The 23,166-nt window shown below is 44.0% G+C and overlaps 1 protein-coding gene across 4 annotated transcripts in view; it reads right to left on the reverse strand.

Moving 5' to 3' along the window:
- TMCO4 (transmembrane and coiled-coil domains 4) overlaps positions 1-23,166 on the reverse strand; it is a 36,729-nt gene that overhangs the window by 8,689 nt on the left and 4,874 nt on the right. For all 4 annotated transcript variants that reach the window (XM_041463461.1, XM_041463459.1, XM_041463460.1 and 1 more), the window contains exons 4-13: positions 20,571-20,598; positions 18,582-18,714; positions 14,842-14,939; positions 14,187-14,330; positions 13,574-13,693; positions 12,116-12,280; positions 11,493-11,629; positions 9,952-10,036; positions 6,205-6,322; positions 3,214-3,331 (exon numbers count right to left, since the gene is read on the reverse strand). In XM_041463461.1, coding sequence (XP_041319395.1) covers positions 3,214-3,331; positions 6,205-6,322; positions 9,952-10,036; positions 11,493-11,629; positions 12,116-12,280; positions 13,574-13,693; positions 14,187-14,330; positions 14,842-14,939; positions 18,582-18,714; positions 20,571-20,598 — 1,146 coding nt within the window. The remainder of the gene's footprint in view (positions 1-3,213; positions 3,332-6,204; positions 6,323-9,951; positions 10,037-11,492; positions 11,630-12,115; positions 12,281-13,573; positions 13,694-14,186; positions 14,331-14,841; positions 14,940-18,581; positions 18,715-20,570; positions 20,599-23,166) is intronic.

A 23,166-nucleotide genomic window follows, 5' to 3' on the forward strand; every position in this document is an offset into this window, starting at 1 on the left:
CCTTTTTTTGCCTTTCCAACTCCCCAGGGTTTTTAATTAATCCACATTTTGTAACCACAATTAATTCTTTGCTGCAAGTCTTGGGAATAGAGTGGGTAAAACCACAATTTAATGTGTTTGGAGAAAAAAAGCCTGACTCACAGAAGTGCCAAATCAATGGATTTCACAAAGTTCAGACTTTCCATCTGCTTATGATATACCTGAGTGCCTTGAATCTGTCTTCCCTCATAATGGGAATTTTGGTCCCTTTTCTGAGAGCTGACAGGAGGGTGGATCCAGGTGGGGGGTTGGTCTCTTCTCCCAGGTGACAAGTGGAAACGGCCTCAGTCTGTGCCAGAGGACATTTAGAGTGGATATTAGGGAAAATTTCTCCATGGAAAGGGCTGTTCAGCCCTGGCACAGGGCAAGGATGGAACTCCCTTTCTCAGAGGGATTTAAGAGCCATGTGGATGTAGCACTTGGGGACATGGGTTAGTGGTGGCCTTGGCAGTGCTGGGGGAACAACTGGCCTCAATGGTCTCTTGAGAGCCTTTCCCTGCTCACAATTTCCATGATTCTAAGATCCATCCCTGCTCTCACCTGGACTTCCAGCCATGCATTCTCACTGCCCCTAACTGCTGCTGCTGTGAAACTGTCCATTCCTGACTTGTTGCTGACTCCTGAGCCTCCCTGAAGGTGCTACTTGAGCAGTTCTGCAATATTCACATATTAATTCAGACTGCACTGAACAAACTCCCCTGGGAATAAACAGCAATCAGGATAATCCCCTGCAGCTCCACAGCTTCCTTGGTCTCTAACAGGTGCTGTCAAATAAATCCACAGAATAAATCAGCCCCTTTGTAACCATGAGGAAGGATTTTATAACTGCATTTGCTGAGTGGGAGGACATTTTTCTCTCTGCTTTTTTACTGACAGTCAGATAAAACCACACTAATCAAGAGAGACATGAGACAGAGGCCTTGGAGGTGAATTGCTGTTTATACTGAGGGCTCCTAATCCTCCACTCTTTTGAGGATTCTGGTGCTACCACAGCAAAGAGAACCAAGCTGTTTGGATACAGACCAGTTTTCATTATGGATGGACCAGGAGATGCCAAAAATACTGATGGTGCCTTCGTAATATTTTCATGCTGAGCACCTTTGTATCAGCTATACTTTATTCTTCTATCACAGCTTGTCCTTCTCCTGGCAGGACACTCACAGGGACCTCCAACAAGGGCAACTGCAGGGGTGGAGCTGGTCTCCAGAAAGAAAATACCTGCATCTCTATATATCTCTAAATATCACTTTTTTTTTTCTGTTATGCTACTGCACTGTACTCGCAGCAAAATCCATCTTTGCTTTCTTGCCACTTTAAAAAATATTGCCCCTGGATATTTCCTTCCCCATTCTTGCTCCTTTTATTTCTAAAATGTTCACCAGAATGCACTGTATTTCTTCCCATGGTCTGGAAAATGGATCAAGGCAATGACACCTACTTAACATACATTTTTCCTCCCCAAAGCTTTGCAGTGAGATGAAGGAAGTGTCAATTCCTTCTGAAGGAGAGCAGCACTGGGACTGACTGCTGGCAGCAGGCAGCCAGGATGCAGACACACAGCCCTGGGAGATGAGCAGGGAGCAGCTCTGCAAACCTTATTCATTCAGCTGAAATGTAAATCCTGCTCCTCTGAGGGGAGTGGAGAAGCTGCTGTGATCCAGGCAGGATAAAGTGTGCAGGGCTCCAGGGGGTTTCATGCTTCAGGAGGCAGAGGGTCATGAGAAGGAGGGTCTCTGAAGAGAACTCAGAAAGAGAGGGGTGACATGGACTGACTGACAGGAAACGTCACCCCTGTGCCACCACTTGGCATCTTGGGCCATTTTCATGCCAGCAACGAATGTCAGAGAGCAAATGAGTACTGGCAGCTCTGGGACGGTGAGAAAATGGGTGTGGGAGTGTGGAAATGCTGACAACCCAGAGAGATGCAAAGATACATGGGCCATGTTTAAAAGCCTCCACTAAACCCCCTCCCCCTGGGAAGCCCTGTTTTGTTCCTCCAAGTGTCTGTTCTCTCTGCTCAGCACCAAGCCCTGCGTGTGCTGCCAAGGGCTGTGCACAGCTCAGTTATCATGAATGAAATGAGTTGAGAACAGTTGGGTATTTATAGGCTCAGCAAGCTGGTGCTCCAAAAAATCTAAAAGCTCTTCAAAGTGCCTTTAGCTCCAGAGCAACACTGACAGTCCCTGCCAGATTGTGGGGACACTTGGGAAGAAGACCCAACCATGGAAGTATCCTGAGCTTTGTGCTGGGCATCTTCCAGTTTGCAGAGAGTAAACAATAAATTAAAACATTAAGATATGGAAAAAACACAATGACATGTCCAAGATTTCTGTGAATATGGATACACAAGATAAGTTCTGCTTAGTTTTCTGTGGAAGAGCTCACTTCTTCTGTGAAAGAGACAACAACGTGGTGATGAATTTAAGTTAATTGAGTTGAATATTGCTTAGATATATTGCCAGATGTTCTAACAGTGGCTTATCACTAATGACACCAGACAGCTTTGAGGAAGCTAAATGTTTCCCAGATATACCAGTGAATCTCTCCCTGTTTCCTGGAGACAAACACTCCAAAAAGGCAGCAGGACCTGGCAAACCAATCATTGCTATCACAGAGCTTCTGTAATTCCAAACCAGTTCCGGCTCCTGCAGCCCTGGGGACCAAGGTACAAGGGCCAGGAGCCTGTCCCTGGCTGAACCTGAGCAGTGTGGAAGGCTCCACCAAGATAAGATAGTGGGCTGCACCTGCCATGCGGGCGCGTGTTTGGGATCCACGTTTTCCAGCTGCTGATCCCACCTCCCCGGGATCCACACTCACAGGGCTTGGGACTCAGCTCTTTCCAACCCAAACCATTCATGATTCTCTGACAGCAAGGCCCTACTTGAGGAGTGACACCATTTTCTATCTCCACTATGAGATATGTCAGAAACAAAAAACCCCAAACATATCCAACAGGAGAGATAGATTCTCATTGTTTTGCTCAGTGTTGAGTGCTAGCCAGGCCAACAAAATCCAGAGGGAAGTGTGGATAAGAGTTCTCTCAAAGACAGGAAAGAGGGACAATGTACCTAGAGGGGCTGTCTTCAGTCCCCAGATTCCCCAGAACAGTCAGTGTGGGGTTACAGTGCTGTAGACAAAGAATGATGGAGAAAAAATGAGAATATGAGAACTTACCACAGAGGACAGGTCCATGTTCACCATCCTCCTGTCATCCAGGTCGACTGGCTGGAGGCCTGCGACGTTGAGCTGGACAGAGGAGGTTCTGTAAACAAAGCTCAGCAGCCAGTCCCCCCTGGAAGCAGAGAAGAGTGGGAATAATCTTGTTGCCCAGCCAATGCCATGTGGAATCAAAGAATTCCAGAATAGTGTGAGCTGGAAGGGACCTTAAAGCTTATCCTGTTCCACCCCCTACCATGGGCAGGGCACCTTCCACTAGATCAGCTTGCTCCAAGCCCTGTCCAACCTGACCTGGAGCACTCCCAATGTGTTACTACTCAGACCACAAGGAGAGTGGATGTGCTGGGAAGCACAGTGATGTCTGGACCAAGACCTGCTGCAGGTGTGTGTGATGAAGCAATCACACCAGGAATGCTTGCTGGATTCAGGGCAGGTTCCTGGGACACAGGGGTGTAAGTCTGAACTGAATCCTGATCCATGGCTGTCGTCTCTTTACCTGCAGTGAGTTTAAAAATCTGACCCTTCTGTTTATTTCTATGTTTGCTCAGGGTTTGCACATTGACGTATTTCACCTTTTTAATGCACTGATAGGTTCTCCAGGCCATAAAGCTGTAAAAGTGATGAGACCTACAACACTGATGTTGTGACATAAATATTGACTGTGAAGCTCCTGGGAGTGCTCCTGATTTATAGGTACTGTAGAAATACATGGCTTCAGTGACAGAACTAGGAAGGGTTTGTTCCCACTCTAAAGCAGTGCCATAAGTCACTGTGACAGTTTCAGGGTAAACTGTAGCATGAGGACAGGAGGAAATACAAAACTCTTCTAAAGTGAGCAACAGCATAAAATCTGGGTACTGAAATGCCACTGTACTCTACAGAGCAGATTTAAGTGGGACATGAGTGAGATTTGTGCTCTGTGATGGCAGCAGGTGAAATGCTCCTGGCAAAGGTGCCCATTCCTGGCTACTCCCAAATAATCCACACTAGGAGTTGTAAGTCTACGCAGAGCCCTGCAAAACCTTTACAACACATTCACACTGCTCAGGTGTGGGTTCTTTCAAAAGCTGAGCCAGTCCAACTGATTTGGGTGAGGTTTCCCACTGGGAATTTGCAGCTCTGCTGTTTAAGTGGGATGGGACAGCTCCAAGAGCTGACAGGGCTCTCACTCACCCTGTACCCTCATATTCCAAAGCCAAAGGAGAACAAGGACTGAAGCTCAACAACTGGGCTCAAATCTGATCTCACAGGAATTCTATTCAGTGTAATTCATCCAACCTAAACAGAGTTACTCCTGAAGTGACAGAATGAGGCCACCCTTTGTGCAAGCAAGAGACCAGAGAAATCAGAATCAGGTGAGGCCTTACCACAAAATGTCTGTATAATCTTTCTCTCTACCTCAATCCTCACAGAAATTCCCCAAATGTCTCAATTCCCTCCTCTAGCTGCCCCTCATGTTGCCTGAATAACTCTCTAGACACACACACTGTATTTTATTCCAACAGTATAGGCAGGCTTAGAAACTGTAACAAGATCTTTTTTGTGTGTCTGTGTGCATGTTTAGGAAATGGATACACCGAGCAGTGATACAGTGAAATTTTTTTTGTAGAACATAGACAGGAAGAATATTTTCTGGGTAAACTCAGTTATATGCAACAATTTCTATAATTTATGGCTTCTTGGAGGAACTCAGAGCACTATGAGGGAGGCAGCTTTTCCTTATGGCACAGGAAGAAACATTGCAAGTGGTATTTACATCTGGCATCCTTGAAAATCCTGAGATCCAAAGAGGACAAAAGCAACAATTCCCAGCCTAGCTGAAAGATAGGATTGATAATTTGTTGTTTTAACCTTGAATACTTTAAATTTATTTATTTAATTATTCTTTCTAAGTGAAAACACTCTGTTAGAGTCACAGTAATGCAGTACTTCCCCACCTTCCATGTACGTGTGTAGGCATCCCTATGGATTTGTGCATGGAAAACACCAGCAGCATTTTCACCTGTCCTTGACCCGAGGGCTCACAGCTTTATAAACTGTCTTGACTTGCAGGTTCTTTGCTAATTTTCTTGCCTGGTTATTTCTCAATTTATTTCCCCATGTTCTTAGTCTTTCCCACTTATTCCTTGGTTTTAATTTCCCCTTATCTAATTGTGCTGGTAAGCAGTGTTCCTGCCACAATTATCTTCCAAGACACAGTCATTAGGTTTGAAGCTGTCACTTGACTAGTTAATAGCTTTACTGAGATTGCTTCAGCTGTTTCAGGCCTCTTAACCTCCCTCTTCTCACCTAGCAGCTCCCATAACTCTGCACAACAATTGTCTGCTTTTATTTCTAAAATGTTTTTCAATGTGGTTTTAAAGGGCTGGTATTTGTTTGGAAGACACTCTTTGTATTCTTTCATATCCTTACTAAATTTTCTATAGCTATTCCAGCTATTCATCCTTTGCAAGTTAAATGTCTTGTTCATGTGGACTATCTTGACCAGAAACCCACTCCAGACATAAAACCCTTCAATTTGCTTGAGCTCCTTCCCTTCCATTGTGATTTTCACATATTTTTCCCCATAAGCAGCCACAAGTGAACTGCACCTTAAAGCTTTTATAGATGCTAATTCCCATTCTTTAAGTCAGCAAACTTAATGCTGTATTTACTGCCTTCACACAAAGCTGAGATTTAAAGAGCCTTCAGAATATATCAGATTACACACATAAACACACTGACCCAGCTGCTTTAGGCTGTGAGTAGTGGAACATTGTCCCTCTATGAACATGGGCTTCCAGTGGCACAAAGAGCCAAGAGCTGCATCAAACAGGCTCCAGGTGCCTCCTGAAGCTGCCATCTCAAAGGGATCTGAGGCAGAGGCCTGGAGGGACGAGGCTCTGGCACTGCTCAATGTCCTCACCAGCACTCACAAAGTACTTGAAAGGGATAAATGCCCCAAACCATTTCCAGGCTAACAAGGCTGGGCACTGAGCTCACACTGACCTGCAGAAGCCATTTATGATCCTGCCTGACACCACTCTGGTGAGAGCTCTCCAGTGCTTGGCTTCTCCTTCCACTGGAGCTCCCAGTAAGACAACGTCTTCAATGATCCCTTGTGAGTCTGTCAAGGAGAAAGCAGAACAGTTCAGATTCAGAAGATGGATCAGAAAATATTCTTATGTGAAGTGTGTTCAGATGTGCACTACACAAAGATCATAATTTAGGTGGCTTCAATTTGAAAGACGGAAACAATGGAAAGGAGGATCATAAAAACTGCACACAACTTAAGTGTCCACAATCCACCTGGAGTTAGTAAATGTGAAAAACTGAGATCCTCAGACAGTGCAAAGAGGGAGAAGTGGGATGGCAAGAGGGAGAAGTGGCCTGGCCTCTGCCCAGAAAGGTGCTGTTCAAGCAGAAACCTCTAGAAAGGTCTGGAAACCCCTGGAAAGATCTTTCTGCTGACTCACTGATGTGGGTTTGCACAGAGCTTTGAAACAGCCCCTCTGTGAAAGGGTCTGAGATCCCACAGAGTGAGCAAATGTTGTCATACGTGAAGCATGAGGAACTCTTCCCACAGCTGATTCCATGAAAAACATGACCTGAACAGGCAAGAGGAAATCCCAAATTGTTAATATTGATTTGGAAGTAGCAACAATGGAGGGACTTGCCAATAACCAGTGAAGATCCATCAAACTGCTTTGATTTCCTTCTGCTGTAACCTGAACGCCCAGGGCCTGATTTGCTGAACAGCAATGTTGACTTTTAAGCATAATAAATCTTCCTCACTTATCAGAGAGCTGCAGCTGGGCAATTTCAGGAGGAATAATGATGGAATAAGAAATATTGAGCAGCTCTGCTACTTTCCTAAACTCCTGAACAATATATCAGTATCTTCCATAAATCTTTGTAAAGAGAAATGAGGCCTGTGATGCCACAGCAGTTAAATGGAAGACTCATGAGCAGAACATTCCAAATCCATACTCTGCACCTGTGGGAGACCAGGTCCCACAGACCTGAGCTGAACTCTGCATTTGAGGGAGAGGTGCTGCCTGGGCACTTCTGAAATGCAAATCACTTAGCTTCCTTTCCCTGAGAGCAGTAAAGGATTGGAGCTGCCTGCAGTGCCTGCAACCTTCTCTGCTGTGTAAATCCCATGCCTGACAAATCCAAATGAGCACTCCTGGAATTATTTATTATGGCAGAGCAATTTTTGCACCAATCAAAAAGAGCAAAGAGCAATTCAATTTTGTGAGTGTAATCTGTGAGCAATAAAGCCCTGTTCCCATAATTATGGGCAATGAAAAGGAAACACAGAGTCTTGCAGGAAGCTCATCCCAACCAAGGTTCTAAATTCCATGTCCATGGTGTGAGCCAAATGAATAAACAATCAGCTAATTCATCAGGATCCTGAATATTTGGGCAAGGTGTTGGAAGCTTTTGTTTCTCCAGTCCTTTATCAAGCTTATTGCTTGCTCAGAACAAAAAAAGTTTAGCCTTGGCTGAAAAATGCTCATTTTCTTTGAATGTTGACAGGATAGAAAGCTGGGAACAGATCATTAGCCTGCAGAGCAGCTGAGGCTCGAGATAAATGAAATCTATTTCACAGTTTGTAAATCTTTTAGATGATGAAGAACAATAAAGTCTGTAAAAGCGGTGAAAAGAAAAAATTAATTAATTAACCATTTACCCTCATAGAGAGTGGCTAATGAATAAGGAATTTTATAAAGGAAAATTTCCAATCAAGTCCAAGCAGGTGAGAACAGAGTGAGAATGAGAGGCCAAAATTCAAACCTGATTAAGATGATTTCTCCAGAAAAGGTGTGGAAGAAAGAAGCTGTCCCAGAGACCATAACCAATCCTGGGAGCTGGCCTTTGCTGTGCCCTATGGATGCAACTCACTGGGAAAGGGAAAGCAGCTCAGCACATCAGTCTTGACTGGAGGGAGAACAGCACTGAAATTCAGCTCTGGCTGTGTACAGATGTTCCAGGGCAGAGCTGGCAGCAGTATTCCCAACAGGGAGCACAGCAGGGATCACAGCCCGGTGGGATACTGGTCACATGAGCTGTGATCAGTACCAAACACCCAGAGTGTGACACCTCACTCCTGTCACACACAGCTGGGTTTCAAGGTTTCGTCTCTGGTGGTAACAGCCATTATCAATTTGCATTAGTTTGCTAATTGCTAAGTATTTACTAAAAGGCATGGGAATCACGATGAAGAAATCAGAGCAATGATCCTCCCACGCAGTAACGTGTCTCTGATGGCTCATTTACACCAGCTTCTACCATATTGTCATTTTCTGGAAACCTACTGAGCTCTGGCTCCAGAAGTGATCTGTGATGAACTATCCAAAGGTTGTTCCATTGCTTTGCAGAGAAGCATTTGAACAGAATCTGTGTTCCTGCCATGGTGTTTCACTGGCCAATCCATCATTAGCTCTTTGTCCTCAGAAATGCCAGTGCCATCTGGATACAGGGCCCTGCATGACAAGGCCGTATGTTCCTTTCGTGTGAGACATCCAAGTCCAAACCCAAATCAGTCTCAGCTGTCCCAGGTCCCAGCTCTGCTCCTTCTGTGGCTTGCTCTGGAATGTGCCTGTGAGAATGCCTTGGCAATCTGTGCTGAACATGCTGCTTTTCATCTCACAAACAGCTCAGCTTTCAGAATTCAATTAAGGAACTGAAAAATCAGTGTATGGTGGGAGCTGTTCTGATGCATCACCACGATACTTGCGTTTCTTTGGAGTGGCAGCCAACCTTCCAGACCCCTAAGGATTTCCTCCCTAAGCTATGGGCCCGTGTCATTCCAGAGCCTGTAGACTGAAATAAAAACCTGGAAATACCTCAGCCCTTGGCATTCTCAGGACACAAAAAGTGTAGATCTAGGGCCAGATTAAGAGCTGGTTCTGGCTCCAGTGTAACTCCATAAGGATTATTCTGGATTTGATTATATTTATTTTGAGAACAGAATTCCTGTATTTGAAGACTTTTATCTTAAATCAGAAGTGAAGTTCTGGCATGCATCTGTCAGTCCTGACCTTCTCCATGCTCACTTGACTCTGTTCCCACCTTCTTGGACTTTACTGGACATTTTCCTTTATAAAATTTCTTAGTTATGATTTACTGTGAAGTAAGTGGTTAATGAGTTAAATTGCTAAGTGGGGGGAAGGCAGGCTGCACACACTCACTGCTGACTCAACTCCAAGATACAATTTCCATCAACTGATCATAACGATTTTACTCTTTTTTTTTTCCTAAATTAAAAATAGAAATCTATTAATAAAGAGAACCACAATGGGTAATAAATTGGCAGATGGTTTTATACTTGACTTTGGGGGAAAATTACCACGAAAATAGCAGATGACAGTGGCATTTCAGAGACTAAAATGGAAGGCAGGACTCAGGGAATCAGATACAAGAGCTGCAGAGAGCTCCCAAGAAAGGCAAAGCATCCTCTGCTGGGATCAGGCAGTGCACGGGCAGCTCAGACTGATCACAAATGTCACGTTGTTGTTTACAGACCAAAATGACCAACTGAAACCCCTCAAGTGAAGACAGTGGATTTTTTCTGCTGGACTGGGGTAAAATGACAGAAGAATTTGGCTCCAAAGGCATTTAAACCTCGGGGGTTTTTTTGTTTTCATCCTATCCTAAAAGAGCCAACCTGTGTTCTTCCTCTTGGAAGAAAAATTTCTCCAGTATGAGTAAGGAAAATAAAGGAAAAAATGGTTAGAAGGTGAATGTTACCTTTTTCCTGAGCCATTTCCTGCAGGCAGAAGTAAATTACTCTGGCACCCAGGCTGAAGCCAATCAGTGTGACAGGTCTCTGGCCCTGAGAAAGAAGGAGAGGAAAAAATGTCACCAAATGGTGTTTTCTCTGGAAAGAGATCAGGATGGGGATCCCTGAGAGCCCGAGACACAGAGCACCTGCTTGTGCATCACCTTTGAAATAGTGGAGCAATTTGGTTGGTTTCAAAGGGATCAGGTCTCCTCAAAGTTATGCCCAGTTCAACGTGGAGAATGCTACATATGTGTATTTTGTATGTTTTGATCTTCAGAAAATCAACTGAAAACTAGTGATCAGAAGTTACAATGAAGGGGATGTCTCAAACAGGACCAAAAGAGATGCTGCTCTTGGTTTGAAATTTCCAAATTAAAACCTTATTCAAGGAACAAAATTTTCCTAGAAATGTTTCAATACACAGAGGAAGAAGCCATAATACAAAAATACTGACCACTTCCAGATTTCAGGCTGAGTGACAGCAGCAGCATGCGATAGTTATAAAAGATTATGTGGCTTCTAAGCTTCAAGCTTTTATTTTGAACAGCCTAATAAGATTTTCTGTAAGATTAAAGGGAGCCTAATCCCAACATCAATGAAAAATGGTCTTTGTAATATCCAGGGAGCAGGTGTGCAATGGACACCCCAGACATCTCATTAACTAGTTTCAGACTCTCCAGCACACTGGAATGTGTTTTCACAACAGCAAATGCTTAACAGACAAGAACAAATGCCCCATAGCAAAAGAAAGGGCTTGTATGAAAAAAAAGTTTATTGAGTTTTCTAGGATTGGGTTTTTATGAGAAATCAAGTTTGTTCCTCCTCTGCTGTTCCACCTTGCTGGGGCCACAGCTCCCCTTGGGCTCCCCTATGATCAGCAGTGACTGGTGTGAGACAAACACATGGCCAGCAAACACCAGCTCTGGCCCACCAAATGACAGCAGGTTCTTGGGGGGCAGAAATGTCATTTTTCAAGCCTTTTCAGAGAGACTTCTGTCACTTCTGTCTGGTACCAGCCTTTTCCCTTCTCTGCAGGCAAAGCCACAGCTCACTGGGCATTGGCTGCCACCCACTTTTCTCTCAGGTTGCTGTGCAGGTGCCTCTTAATGATCCATAAATATTTTTAAAACTTTGTATTTTCCTTTCCTTTTCACCCATCCTCACCTCCTGCTCTCTGACTTCCACTAGGTGAGTGGGCCTGGCTGTGTTGTGACATGGTTAAGCCACAGGTCATTTATGACCTGGATCTCTTCTTCCTCAATGACAAAAGCCTTAGGTTAAATGGAACAAATCTCAGCAGGATTTCTCTGCTCCACTTGGGACCTCCTCCTTTTCCCCAGTAAGCCAGATATCTGCTGGTCACCTTCATGCAGCACTCTCTGTGTTTTTGTTTTATTAATTTTTGTCCCCTTAGAAAGACACCATTTAACCAGCATGACTATAAAATTTCACCTCCCTGGGCCAGTTCCCTTCCAGCTGTTACTCCTGGCTAACTGTGGCCAGTTACCTGCTGTCTGCTGAGGAGGATGTGTGCGAGGTGTTTGCCCACTTCAGCAGAGCGATGCAGACACACTCCCCAGGGGTTGTCAATGACACTGGCAACAGTCAGGAGTGACGCTGGCCAAGTCAAGGCTGTCACAATCCCTGCAACACACAGAGGTTCCTTAGAAAACATCAAAAGCAAGAGAGTTCACTGAAGTTAAAGGCTAAGCCTAGGAGCTTATGTCATTTCCAGCTCTTCTTTCCCACTAGCTGTGCTGAGAAATGCTTTGCTGTACTAAAGATAAGAAAGAATCTGATGTTCTGACACAGGGGGGGTGTGTGCAACCCGTGTGTTGGGACGTTTCTGTGCAGCAGTAAATGTGTAATAATAGAGGGAAATGAACAGTCACAGGTGAAGGAAGGTGTTTCCAGCTGTAACTGTAACAGAATGATGCAATGACATGGTGGCTCAGCAGTCCAGGAAAGCACAGCTAAATTACAGGTGTAGTAGAGGAGGTTCTCAGGTCACTTCTGCTGGGCAATGCCAGCACTGCCTCCTCCAAAACATTCCTTCTTTAGGAAAGCTCCTTTAACACTGAAACTGCACAAGAGCCACTCAAACAGATCTGATAGGATTTACTTTCTTACCTGACAAGACAGTGAATTTTAGGGCTTCTTGAGCCATCATGTTCACAAAGCCATTCAGCAGGGAATCCAAAGCGTTGCCAAGCTCCATCAAGTACTTGGATTCCCAGGCCAGGCAGTACTGCTCACTCGAGTGCAACATGCTGCTCCACGGGGCTGTGAAGCTCCCTGGGAAAGGTTGCAAAGATGGAATTCATGTTTGGAGAGAACACAATGGCTGATTCCTGGCAAGAGGAGGCCAACAGAGCTGCAGGACACTGGAATATTCTAGCAATGCTGTTAATGACAGATCAACACTGAAGGGCAGAGCAGAACTGTCAGTTAATTAAAAGCCTTCCCACACTGTTCCTTCCCCAAACAATGCAGGTCAGGTTGAGGCAGCTGCTGATCAAAGTGACACAAGATCCCCCCAGTAGTCTGTCTTATATGGGGACACATGGATTGGCAACTACTGGCAGCTCCAAAATCACAAGGTGGCAAATTCCATAAAACTCCTGGCCTCAGTCCTTCTGTTTGAAGGACTGTGTACACAGACACACACTCCTGTAAGGAGGAAAATGGATGACAACCCTTGTTTTGTTCTTTAAAACATTCTAGCAGATTGCTAGTTATGGAAGAAGAATGTGTATCATCTGTAACTCCCTTTTACGGGCAAACAGACACAAAATGTTCCTGGAGGGACACACTTGCCTCTCTAACTGTGCCTGGGAGCCCTCCAGCTCTGAGGATTTGGACCTCTGGCAAGTGAAGAAAGAAGCCAAAGCACAACACTGCAAAATGAGAACTTCCCTGTGACAGCAAGCTGCAGCCTGGCAAGTGACAGGACGAGGCATCCTTCTGCATTAATGATATCCAGAGTTAATTATGGTGCTTCTCAATAAACTGGCAGCTGTTCAATCAGCTGAAGCTGAGCACATTAGCAGACAGGTAACATATTTTATGTGACAAGCTACACTGGAAAATAAAGTACTACAGACCTTTCAAGGTTTCCCCTGTAAGTCACCTCCAGAGTGCTGTGCTTAACAGGATTCACTTGACAGAACTTTCTTGCCAATAAACCTCATTAGCTGGCAGATACGGAGAGAGCCAAACCACACTATTTTCTGTTAATTCCTGGTGGATAAACATAAGGTCTCAGAGACACTTTGTACTAGTGCTGGCAATCATCTCCCAGACAGATCTCTTCTGGCAAAACCATGCAAGAGTTCCTATCAGAAACAATCCTGCTATGACTACTCTCAGTCCTGCTATCACCACCAATATAATGCCCTCTTTTTTTTCCTCTGTTTGCTTGGGATTGCAGATTGAGTTGCAAAGTCTTATGGTGAGAATTCACATGGTTCAGTTACCATGCCTTGGAAATATGGGGCAGACATGGTGCTTTGTGAGCACAAACACAGCCTGGAGCAGGACACAGCCACAGCTCTTGGAGCTCCTCTCAGCTTCTCATCATGTTCTTACCATATTTGCCAGTGCACAGCCATCCAGTGATTGCTATGGTGATGTGGAGCTGCTTCCCTTCCGTAAGTGGGAGGAATTCAAACTCTTCTATGGCTCCCACACGTTTCTTCATTTTGTATCCTACACACAGCCAGGAAGAAACACATGGCTCAGGGATGGCACAGAAAGGACATCCTCTGCTAACAGTAGGAGTTCATTAAGAAATTAATTGGGTAATATGGAGAGGGGTTTTTTTCCTTTCCAAAACCCTCAGTCAGCCCATGCATTTCTTATAGCTTGGTAAGGAGCCAAAATGATCTTTCTGAGGTTGTGCAATCTGAGGGAATCCAGCAGAAGGGGTTTTTTGCTGTAACAGCTGCTTTCTACATGGCAGCATCTTTCTAACCCAAAGCAGGAAGTTTTCATTTCCTTCATTAACCACACACCAAATATTCTTTCTCTATTTGGTCACCAGGGGTTGCACAGTACCTTAATCAGCACTGAGACAAAGTCTCACGGATTACATCTCAAATTGCTTCCCTCACTCTGCAGAGAGCTCAGTGGGGTCATTAACTGTGTTTGCACACATGATACTGTGCCCCACTGGCTGAGAATGGTGTGGTCACTCTGTTACCAGTAAGACCAGCTCCTGCTGCTCCAAAAAGGGATGCCATGACAGCAATCCCAGCAGTGGATCCTAAAGCAGCTGCTCCAGCACTCCCGATGATTGTGGCAGCTCCCGCAGCAACCAGAGGGGCAGCCAGGCCTCCTGTCAGACCTGAGGACACAGAAAGAGATATCACCAAACTATTATCCCTTAAAAACCCCAGGCAGGCATTCCCCTGTGCTGGGAGAGTGCTGCTACTGCTGCTGGAAGAGCTTTTTGCATGTCCAGTAAAGAGGCTTTCTGAGACCCTCCCCAGGCCCTGAATCTCTGCCCAAATTCTATGACTGACTCCAGATGAATGAAGAATAATTTCAAAGTCAAAGGAAGACTATGTGGTGATCTGGGGTGAGCTCTGTTTGCTCAGGAAACATTGATCTAATCTCACACTTTTGATTTCAGAGTTTAAGATCTGATCCTCTTATGACAGCAAAGAAGGAGAAAACATTTTTAAGGGGTGACAACCTCAGTTTAATACTTCCCCCAGTTAGTGAAGCTACACTGGAATAACTTTTCCAGCTAATTCTTTCATCTTTATTTTTGTGAGGCTGAAAATACTTTTCTTGGAGTCACACCCCTCTCTGTCCCTGGTGCTGTGTCCCCAGAATGCCAGGGGCAGCCTCACCAATCACTGTTCCACCCCCAACAGTTGCCAGACCGATCAGCAGGTATCTCTTCAGCTTTTTCCTTCTTTCCTTCTTTTTTCTTGAGACTTCTGCAGTTCTGTGGGGGGATTAAAAGGACAAAAACTAAGGGAAAAGCCCAACGGATAACAATGCTGCATCAGAATCTGCTTTTATTCTCCTCAGTCTAATTTCCCTCCCAGGAACAGTAAAAAGGAACATGCAGGTGTGGACTGTGACAGCACACTGAGATTTATGAGCATGGATTTAAGATTTAAATTGAATGGATTAAATGGACCACAGATTTAAATTGAAACAATTTAATTGCTGACAAAAGCCAACAGATATTACTTACTCAGAAAACCCTTCCTAATAGGGCTGAAGCTTGTAAAGAAAAGAAAGAAACAAAAAGTCAAAAGCATTTCATTAACTATATGTTGCCTAAGTGTCCTAAAAAACCACAAGAAAGCTAAGAAGAAACAGGGAAAAGTGTTTGAAATAAAAGGGAATACAGAGATGCAATTAAACTGTTTTTCAAAAGCAGTGTTTATTACAAGCTGCTTTCTAATTGCACATCACAATAATACAATAGGAATTAAACACAGTCATCAGTGTGCATTTAAGCTGTATTTTAACAAGCTTATCAGAAAGAGGTAAATAAACCAAAAATGAACAAATACTAGTTATTAGCCACTACTTTTGACTTCTCTCCAGTGTCTTTGTTTTTTCTCCTACAAGACGTCCTTCCATTTCAGAGGAAAGTGGGAGAAACAGAGGATACTGGAATAAGTTGTTTCAAGAGGAAGGTTCCTTCTGGCCTGTTTGCACAGCAGTTAATCTAGGCCTTGAAACATGACAATTTATCTTGCTTCCAAACTTGGATATTTTCCCTGTTAATCCTACCCTAATTTTGGATTTTCATTATCCATATAATTGCTTAATCTTTCCTGGAACCCCCTAAGCATGCTGTAATTTTGATTAAGACAATTTTACACGAGTCCCAAACAATATGCAGCTTTGTGAGGCGCAGCAGGAGGGGAATGGAGCTCAGTGGGTGAAATCCCTGAGTCACTGCACTCACTGGCAGAACTCCCATGGACCTGCACGTCATGGAGACTTTGTCTCCACAGAGCCCCTCCAAAAAACCATGGTTCATTACTTTATGCAGCTGCAAACGTGGTATCTGCAGAGAGCAGCACCTCTCCAATTTCTGCACAGCCACAGCCACTTCTACAGCCCCACGGACAAAGCAAGGTTTGGCTATCAGAGAATCATGGAATCACTGAGTTTGGAAAAGATCTCCAGGACCATCATGTCCAAGCTGTGCCCAATGCCCTCACCCTGTCCCCCAGCCCAGAGCACTGAGTGCCATGTCCAATTGTTCCTTGGACACCTCCAGGGATGGGGACTCCACCACCTCCATGGGAAGCCCCTTCCAATGCCTGACAGCCCTTTCCATGAAGAAATTCTTCCTGATTTAACCTGAACCTCTTCTGACACAGCCTGAGGCCATTTCCTCTCATCCTTTCCAAATGCTCTACTTTGTGCCTTAGTCACCAGTCTGAATGCTTGGCTTTGGATAAAATTGCTCCTGGAGTTCCTTATATGAGTGCTGCAGCCAGGCTGTTCATACCTAAGCTGGCAATACCCAGTAATTTCTGTTCTACAGGAGGTTCATCAGCTTTCACAATCACTGCACTATGTCTCAGGCTGAGAATAATGACAAGAGAGTTGGAACATGGCTAACTTGGAGTCAGTTGGAATAATAAGCAGTTTGAGTTATGTGGGGAGAAAGAGAGTGGCAGCTAAATGCTTGCCAATGCAGTAAATAAAAGGAGAAGCTCTGCCTGTCACTGCTTCCCTTCTGGAGCTGCCAGCAGCTGCTTCCTAATGGCTCCTCCATTGCCATTATCACTGGATTACCAGACTGCTTTTATCCACTGTGGTAATTAACTGCTGCTTCTGGTATTTCTCCACCCTCACTGAGCTCAGATGTGCAGCTTCTTGCCTGAACCACAAATTATATTCAGAGAGATTGTTATGGGGAATTTCAGGTGATTTTCCAGTAAGGAAAGGTGCAGGAGCACACATCAGCAAGCGAATGTTGTGATGTTTTCCAGTTTCTTGCAGAACTGTGTACAAAAGAAAGGTTCTCACCTGCAGGTCAGAGCACATTTGGTGCAACTAACATGGTTTAAGTTGTTGGAGTGTTATTCTTTAGAGGATTGTGCATTTAATCTCATAGGTTCTGGGCCTCAATCCAACATATCCACAGCAGCAAAGGCAGGAGAAAAACCTCCTGTTAACAAATATCAGTAAAAACACCTGTGCAGGAGCTGCCAAACCCCTGGTTGGTTACTTCTGTTCCAAAACCTCTTGCTGGTCAAAGCTGGAAGCATCCCAAGCACATAATGGTATTCCCAGCCCCAAAATCTGTGAGGTCAAGTGGTGACAGGTTTATATTCTGCTTCCTTTCCCCACTGACTCCTGACTTCAAACCAAAGAAAGGGTCATTGGTTCCCCACAAATCTCAGCCTCCTTTAAGCACAGCAACAACAATGTGTTCACACTGTGGTCTTGGGCTCCTCTCATCATAAGGATTTTTATTTTTCTTTTTATCCAACAGACATTTACTCCCATGGCTGCATTTTGGGCAAAGGACAAGCTAGGAATCCCACAGCAGACACACAGGAAGCCCACTGGGCTGGCAGCAGGGTTTCAAATCCACACTGTTCTTTCACTGTTATCAGACACAGCTTAAAGGCCCAGCACTGAGCTGGTTTCCACAAACTACAGCAAAACAGTCCCCATTAATACCAACCCTTGCTCCTGCACACCAAGTGTTTAGAAGTCCACGATCTTTGAGATTATTCTGACTTTCCCTTTTTACAGTGTGCTATAAAGTTAAGCATTATTTAAACACAGCTGTTACTGGAAGATACCCATCACATGCTGGACCCCATGGTAAACATCTGAGCTGAACCATGGCAAGGGTGTCGATTAAAGACTTTATTAGCATTCAGGGTAATCTCATAACCCGTTTGCTGAGTTGACAGATGAAAATATTTCCCTTGAAAGTCTACTACAGACTGTTTACTGCCTTCAATATTGCTAAACTGTCACACAATTCCTGCCTGATGAGAGGAATATAAAGATACTGCATTTTTTATAGATACCAAGAATTAATCCTATGTTAATAACATAGAATTAAGAGCCAGGTCTGTACATATCTGAAGATTCAGCCTCTTGCCCTCAGAAATCCCCCTTCAATAGGAGTTATTCAGCTGTCTCTTACAGATGCTTAAAGACAGATCCAGAGACAATGAACAGGATCTGGATCTAAGATCTGAGGATCTAATCCTGATTATGTGTAGGAACTTCATTCTGCAAGAGGCAGTTCTGTTTGAAGGATATTGGGCCAAGAGACAACAAGATCTTTGTGATGTATTTGTGCAAAATCTACAGTCTCTGAGAAGCAACTGGAAAGAGGAAAGGAGGCAGCTCAGAGCAGAACAGCCTGTACCAGTGTGCAAGGCCAGGTTTCAGCTCTGATTTTAAGAATGCTGAGCTTTTCTTCTTGTCAGTGCTATGAGGGCTCTGCAACCCTAATCAAGCCATAAATGATTACAGTAAGAGCCATGAGGGGAATAATCAGAGACTGGACTTAGGCACAAGTAATTACTGCTAAGTTTTTGAGCACTGGCAGTGTTTTTTGATCCCATATCAACCCAAATGTTCTTACTCTGATTCTTCCTCTTTTTGTTCCTTCAGGTTCTCAAGCAGAGATTCCTCCAGGACTTCCAGATCTTCCAAGGGAATTCTCAGCAGCCAGCTGACACGACAGATCAACACCCTGGCTCGAGCATCATAGGATCCTTGAAGAGAGAAAAGCCCAGGAAATCAGTCTGACCAGTCTGATGACACAGTTCAGTTAAGGAGCAGAGTACTCAAGGAACGTGTCACAGAGCAGCTCCTTCCCCCAGGCCCTTTTTTTCTTCCAGGAACACGAGAAGAGACTGATAAATGGAAAATCCTTCTTCCCTGCAAACAGAGCCACCACACCAGGTAATTCCTCTGTGGCAGGAAAAAGATCTCAGATCCTTTGGTCTCCATCCTCTGTGGTAGAGGCCTGCTGGCAACTTTTCAACAGAGAAATGATGCAGCAGGACCACTGCTTACTGGAAATATCAAACATGTCTGTGTGGGTAACTGGGCACAGCCCACCTCAACTGCACCACTGCAGGAAGGTGGCATTTTGTAAGAATGCATTTCCATGCAAAAGCTTTGTCTTCTTTGGTGGCAGCAAGAGGCACTCAGGAGTGTAAAGCTACACACTAGCTCCCCCAGCAGCACCACAGACAAATGTTTGCTTTTACAGTCCCTGCTGGAGATGCAGGAGTGGACAGTGCACTCAGACAACAGCAGACAACAGAAGTGAATACTCCTGGTTTTGTAAGCATGTGTTCTTCAAGAAAAGACATCTTAGAAGAAAAGGCATCTTAAATGTAATAGACTTTAAATAATTTGTGCCAACTCTTGGTTTTTCAATATGTTTCTCTCAGCAGCACCTACTACTTCCTGATGTTTGGCTTTTATAAAGGGTTCTCGGTGCACTCTGGGATGAAAAACACAGTTGTTTTTCTCAAGGTGGGTGAAGATATCAGCAAGATCCAATTACAAAGAATGTTTGTGATACCCGCTGCACGTAGATCAACTATGGCAATCTATTAAGATTATTTATTACCATCATTACCAAGATACCAAACTAATTCCACAGCCTTAAATGACACCCTTGATCAGGTTTGTGCGTAGTTGAGAAATGAGGACAGGATTTATCTTCACTCCTTCCCGAAATGTGGCACGTCCTGCAAGTCCAGGCAGGTGGAATGAGCCCCCTTCTTTTTTCTGTCTGCTGACACTGCTGGGCTCCTTCCTCACCAGCCTGATGGGAAGGCAGTGAGGCTTGGAAAGAGATTTCTCCTAAATTCCAGCTTCACAAAATAAGCAGTTTTGCAATAGCTGACTTGTCAATTGTCCATTAAAAATAAAGCAAGAACAAAACTTGTTTTGTTCTGCAGTGCAACAGGCTATCAGCAACCAGTGAGTTCTTTCCTGTGAGAACATGTTAAAACACAGAGATTTAAAAAATGCAAGTAGTGATAGAATCCAGGCTTCTTTTAGAAATGAACATTCTGTTCAGCAGACAGTCTTTATTTCATTAATTTTATCAGACTAATCCATGTAATGGATTGCAAGCCAGAGAATGTTTTATGTGTAATATAATATATGAGAAAAATCACATTTATTTATAATGGGCTTCACAGGACACTCTGGAATTTATACCCTGATATATTTTTTTTCTTTTAGGCAACCAGCAGAAAATATTTTAGGCTGAGATTTTCATAACAGCTTTACTGCCTTCCTAAAGGAAGAGATCACCTGATTCCCTGGAAACACTGGAGCAAAATCACCCCACTCCACCACATTTACATCTGCTTGACAATGTGTGATGTGTGAAGGTAAGGAGGTGAAGAGCTGTTCAATTTTCAGTGGGTATTATTAACCATTCCTAAAAGAAGAGTTGTTTTTCCTGAAGGGGATGCAGTGAAGGAGTGTGCAGCTTTTGCCAGAGAGGAAGCTGAGATTAAATAGGATAGTACCTTTTTGAGCACTTCAAAGTATCAGATGTAAACTCAACTATATTATTTTTACAAAGAAAAAGTAAACTTACCATCTTGAAGAGAGAACGATAAAAGGTCCTAAAGAGAAAAAAAAAAACAAACCAAAACCTCAATTTAAAATTGATGATGTAGGTCTGGAGGGATCAAAATGGAGGCATAAAACCCATCAGACTGAATTACTGCAGCAGCTCAGTTCATAAGAGGGGAGCAGAAAGTTACAATTCAGTGAGGCAGCACAGAGCAAAACCAGTCCAAAATTCTCTGAAGGCCAGTACAAAGGGCTGGACAAAAGCAGATAATGCTTGGTATATGCTGAGGCATCCCACATTTTTTTGTTATTTTGTTATGATCCTGATCTTACACCAGACTTCAAAGTTTTGAGGAGCAGGGCTCTAATCCTCCCACTCTAATGCCTTCTGCTCCCTACAGTCACATATGCAACATCACCAACAGGTTTGAATGTTCCTCTAATGGCCCCTATTTTCTTTGGCATTCTGGGAATTCACAGCTTCAGGCAGTAAGGCTGAACTGGCATGAAGTTCTTTTGGATTAAGTGAGTTAAAAAACTCAGAATTTATGGCCATCTGTCAAGATTGAGGGACTTGCCTTCTGTGTTGGCTTTTTACCATAAAAAAATGGAAAAACAAATCAATAGATGGTTTCTATGGATAAATCCATGAAAAAGAGGCCAGTGTTTTTACAACTGTGTTCTCCTCTTTTATTGCCACTGGACAAATTCTAAGCTCTTTATGTGACTACATTAAGTACCAGCTCAGTTGAGCTGCTTCCCTCTCCTACACACAAATACAGCACAGCTGAATTTTACACAGAATCCTTTCAGCCCTCTGGGAACACAAAAAATGCAGCCAAAGATGTAGAAGGCTGCCAAGGAGTTTATGATTATTAGTCCTGTAAGCTCCCAAGCAGTTTGTATAGTAAAAACGTCTCTAACCTGAGAGTCCTACACATGAGAAGTGCAGAATGCAGAACAAACCACCCTGAACCAACCAGAAGAGGGACAAACTGCACAATGCTCCCCAGGCTGGCTGGTGGGGTGTGGGAATTGGAGACACCAGTACAGAGGGAGGGATGTAACTGGTTTCCCAAAGGCTGAGTACTGGGAGTGCCCAGGGATCAACTATGTGGGCACCATCAGCTCCTCATCGGTTCCTTTCTGGGGGAAGAGTCGGCACAGAGGTGTCAAAGCCCAGCAGAAGGTGTAGGGCTGGGAGCCTTGAGCAAAAAGCTGACCAAGCAAAAGGCCTCGAGTCTAGAATAAGGTGAAGCTTGTGACCTTGTTGCCACAATTCTCCATGGACTGCCATGAGCAGCCTCTGGAAGAGGTGATGGTTTGTGGGCAATAAACTCTCCCTGAGTGAGGCTCAGGGACCTGGGGCTGTGACTGATGTCCTGTCCTGTCAGCCCAGTATCACCTATGGCACCTCGTATCAAACCACCCCAGATAAATCTGGCCTAAGCATGTACACACGTGCCTTTCAAAAGGTCAGGGATGCAGGTAGGTAAACAGAAGATAAATTATAACAACTGTTTTTATGGCATCCGTGCCAGTTAGCACACTCAAATTTAGGCTGCAGTTTAGGCTGTGCACGTACTGCACATGCAGGCAGCTGGAATCCAACCAGCAGTGATTAGATTAGTTCACAACTGGTTTGTTTTCCTCCCTAAGCAGCAGTTGTTATATTGCAGCCTTATTCTGAAGTCAGTGTTTTGAATCTCCATGAAAATCCCATGACAAGACAACCACCCATATGACTGAGAAGCCTCACAAAAGAAGGGAGTCTTTATTCAGTCTTTGCCAGCTTTTTCTGAGTTGATGCAAGTTCAAAACCCATTTCCTTAACAACAGAGAGCTCCAAATCCACATTACAGTGAATGTGGGTAGGAAACCACTGGAAAATAGGCATTCCAAGTATGTTGAGAGAAAAAACGTATTCATAATAAGAATTTTCAACATCTAATCAGCTATCACAGCTTCTACACCTCTTTTATTACATGGCCTTCCCATACCACACCCATAGTCTGCTATGACTACTGTCTTTAAAGGATTCAGTTACCACCATCTGCCTGTGTGTTAGTCATCTGCAATGACACAAAAGACACAAAGATAACAATCCATAATCCTCAGATGTTCACTGAATCAATGGTGAGCTCACATCTAATCTCCTGACTTCATGGATCATCTCTTCAGCTCCTTTGACACAAAGGGCCTTCAAAAATGCAGCGTTAGTGCCAGTAAGGCCCTGCCACTGAACATACTGAGCAATTAAGAAGATACTTAATAAACAGTAAATATTGCATCAGCAGCGGCTGAATACAAAGGAGCACTAGAACCATAAAGCAAAAGATCAATAATTCATAAAGCTTTGTCCCATAGCTTGTTTATTTCCAGGTAAGAAGGAAAAAGCTGATCTCAGCTTATCATTTATGTTTGCCACACACCAGGGTTTTTTCCAGACACACCTCTGCTGCCTTGCTCTACTCAAGACTTTCATTCTGTCCTGTGACAAAATCAATCATCTTGCCCACATGCAGATGACTGTGTAAGGGATTGCTGCTGTGGCATTAGACTGATAGTTTTTCCTCATCTTTGCTTTCAACTGATCAAAGCTGTCTATTGTTTCTGTA

Source organism: Pyrgilauda ruficollis, unplaced genomic scaffold, assembly GCF_017590135.1.
Source record: "Pyrgilauda ruficollis isolate IOZ18807 unplaced genomic scaffold, ASM1759013v1 scaffold165, whole genome shotgun sequence".
NCBI lineage: Eukaryota > Metazoa > Chordata > Aves > Passeriformes > Passeridae > Pyrgilauda > Pyrgilauda ruficollis.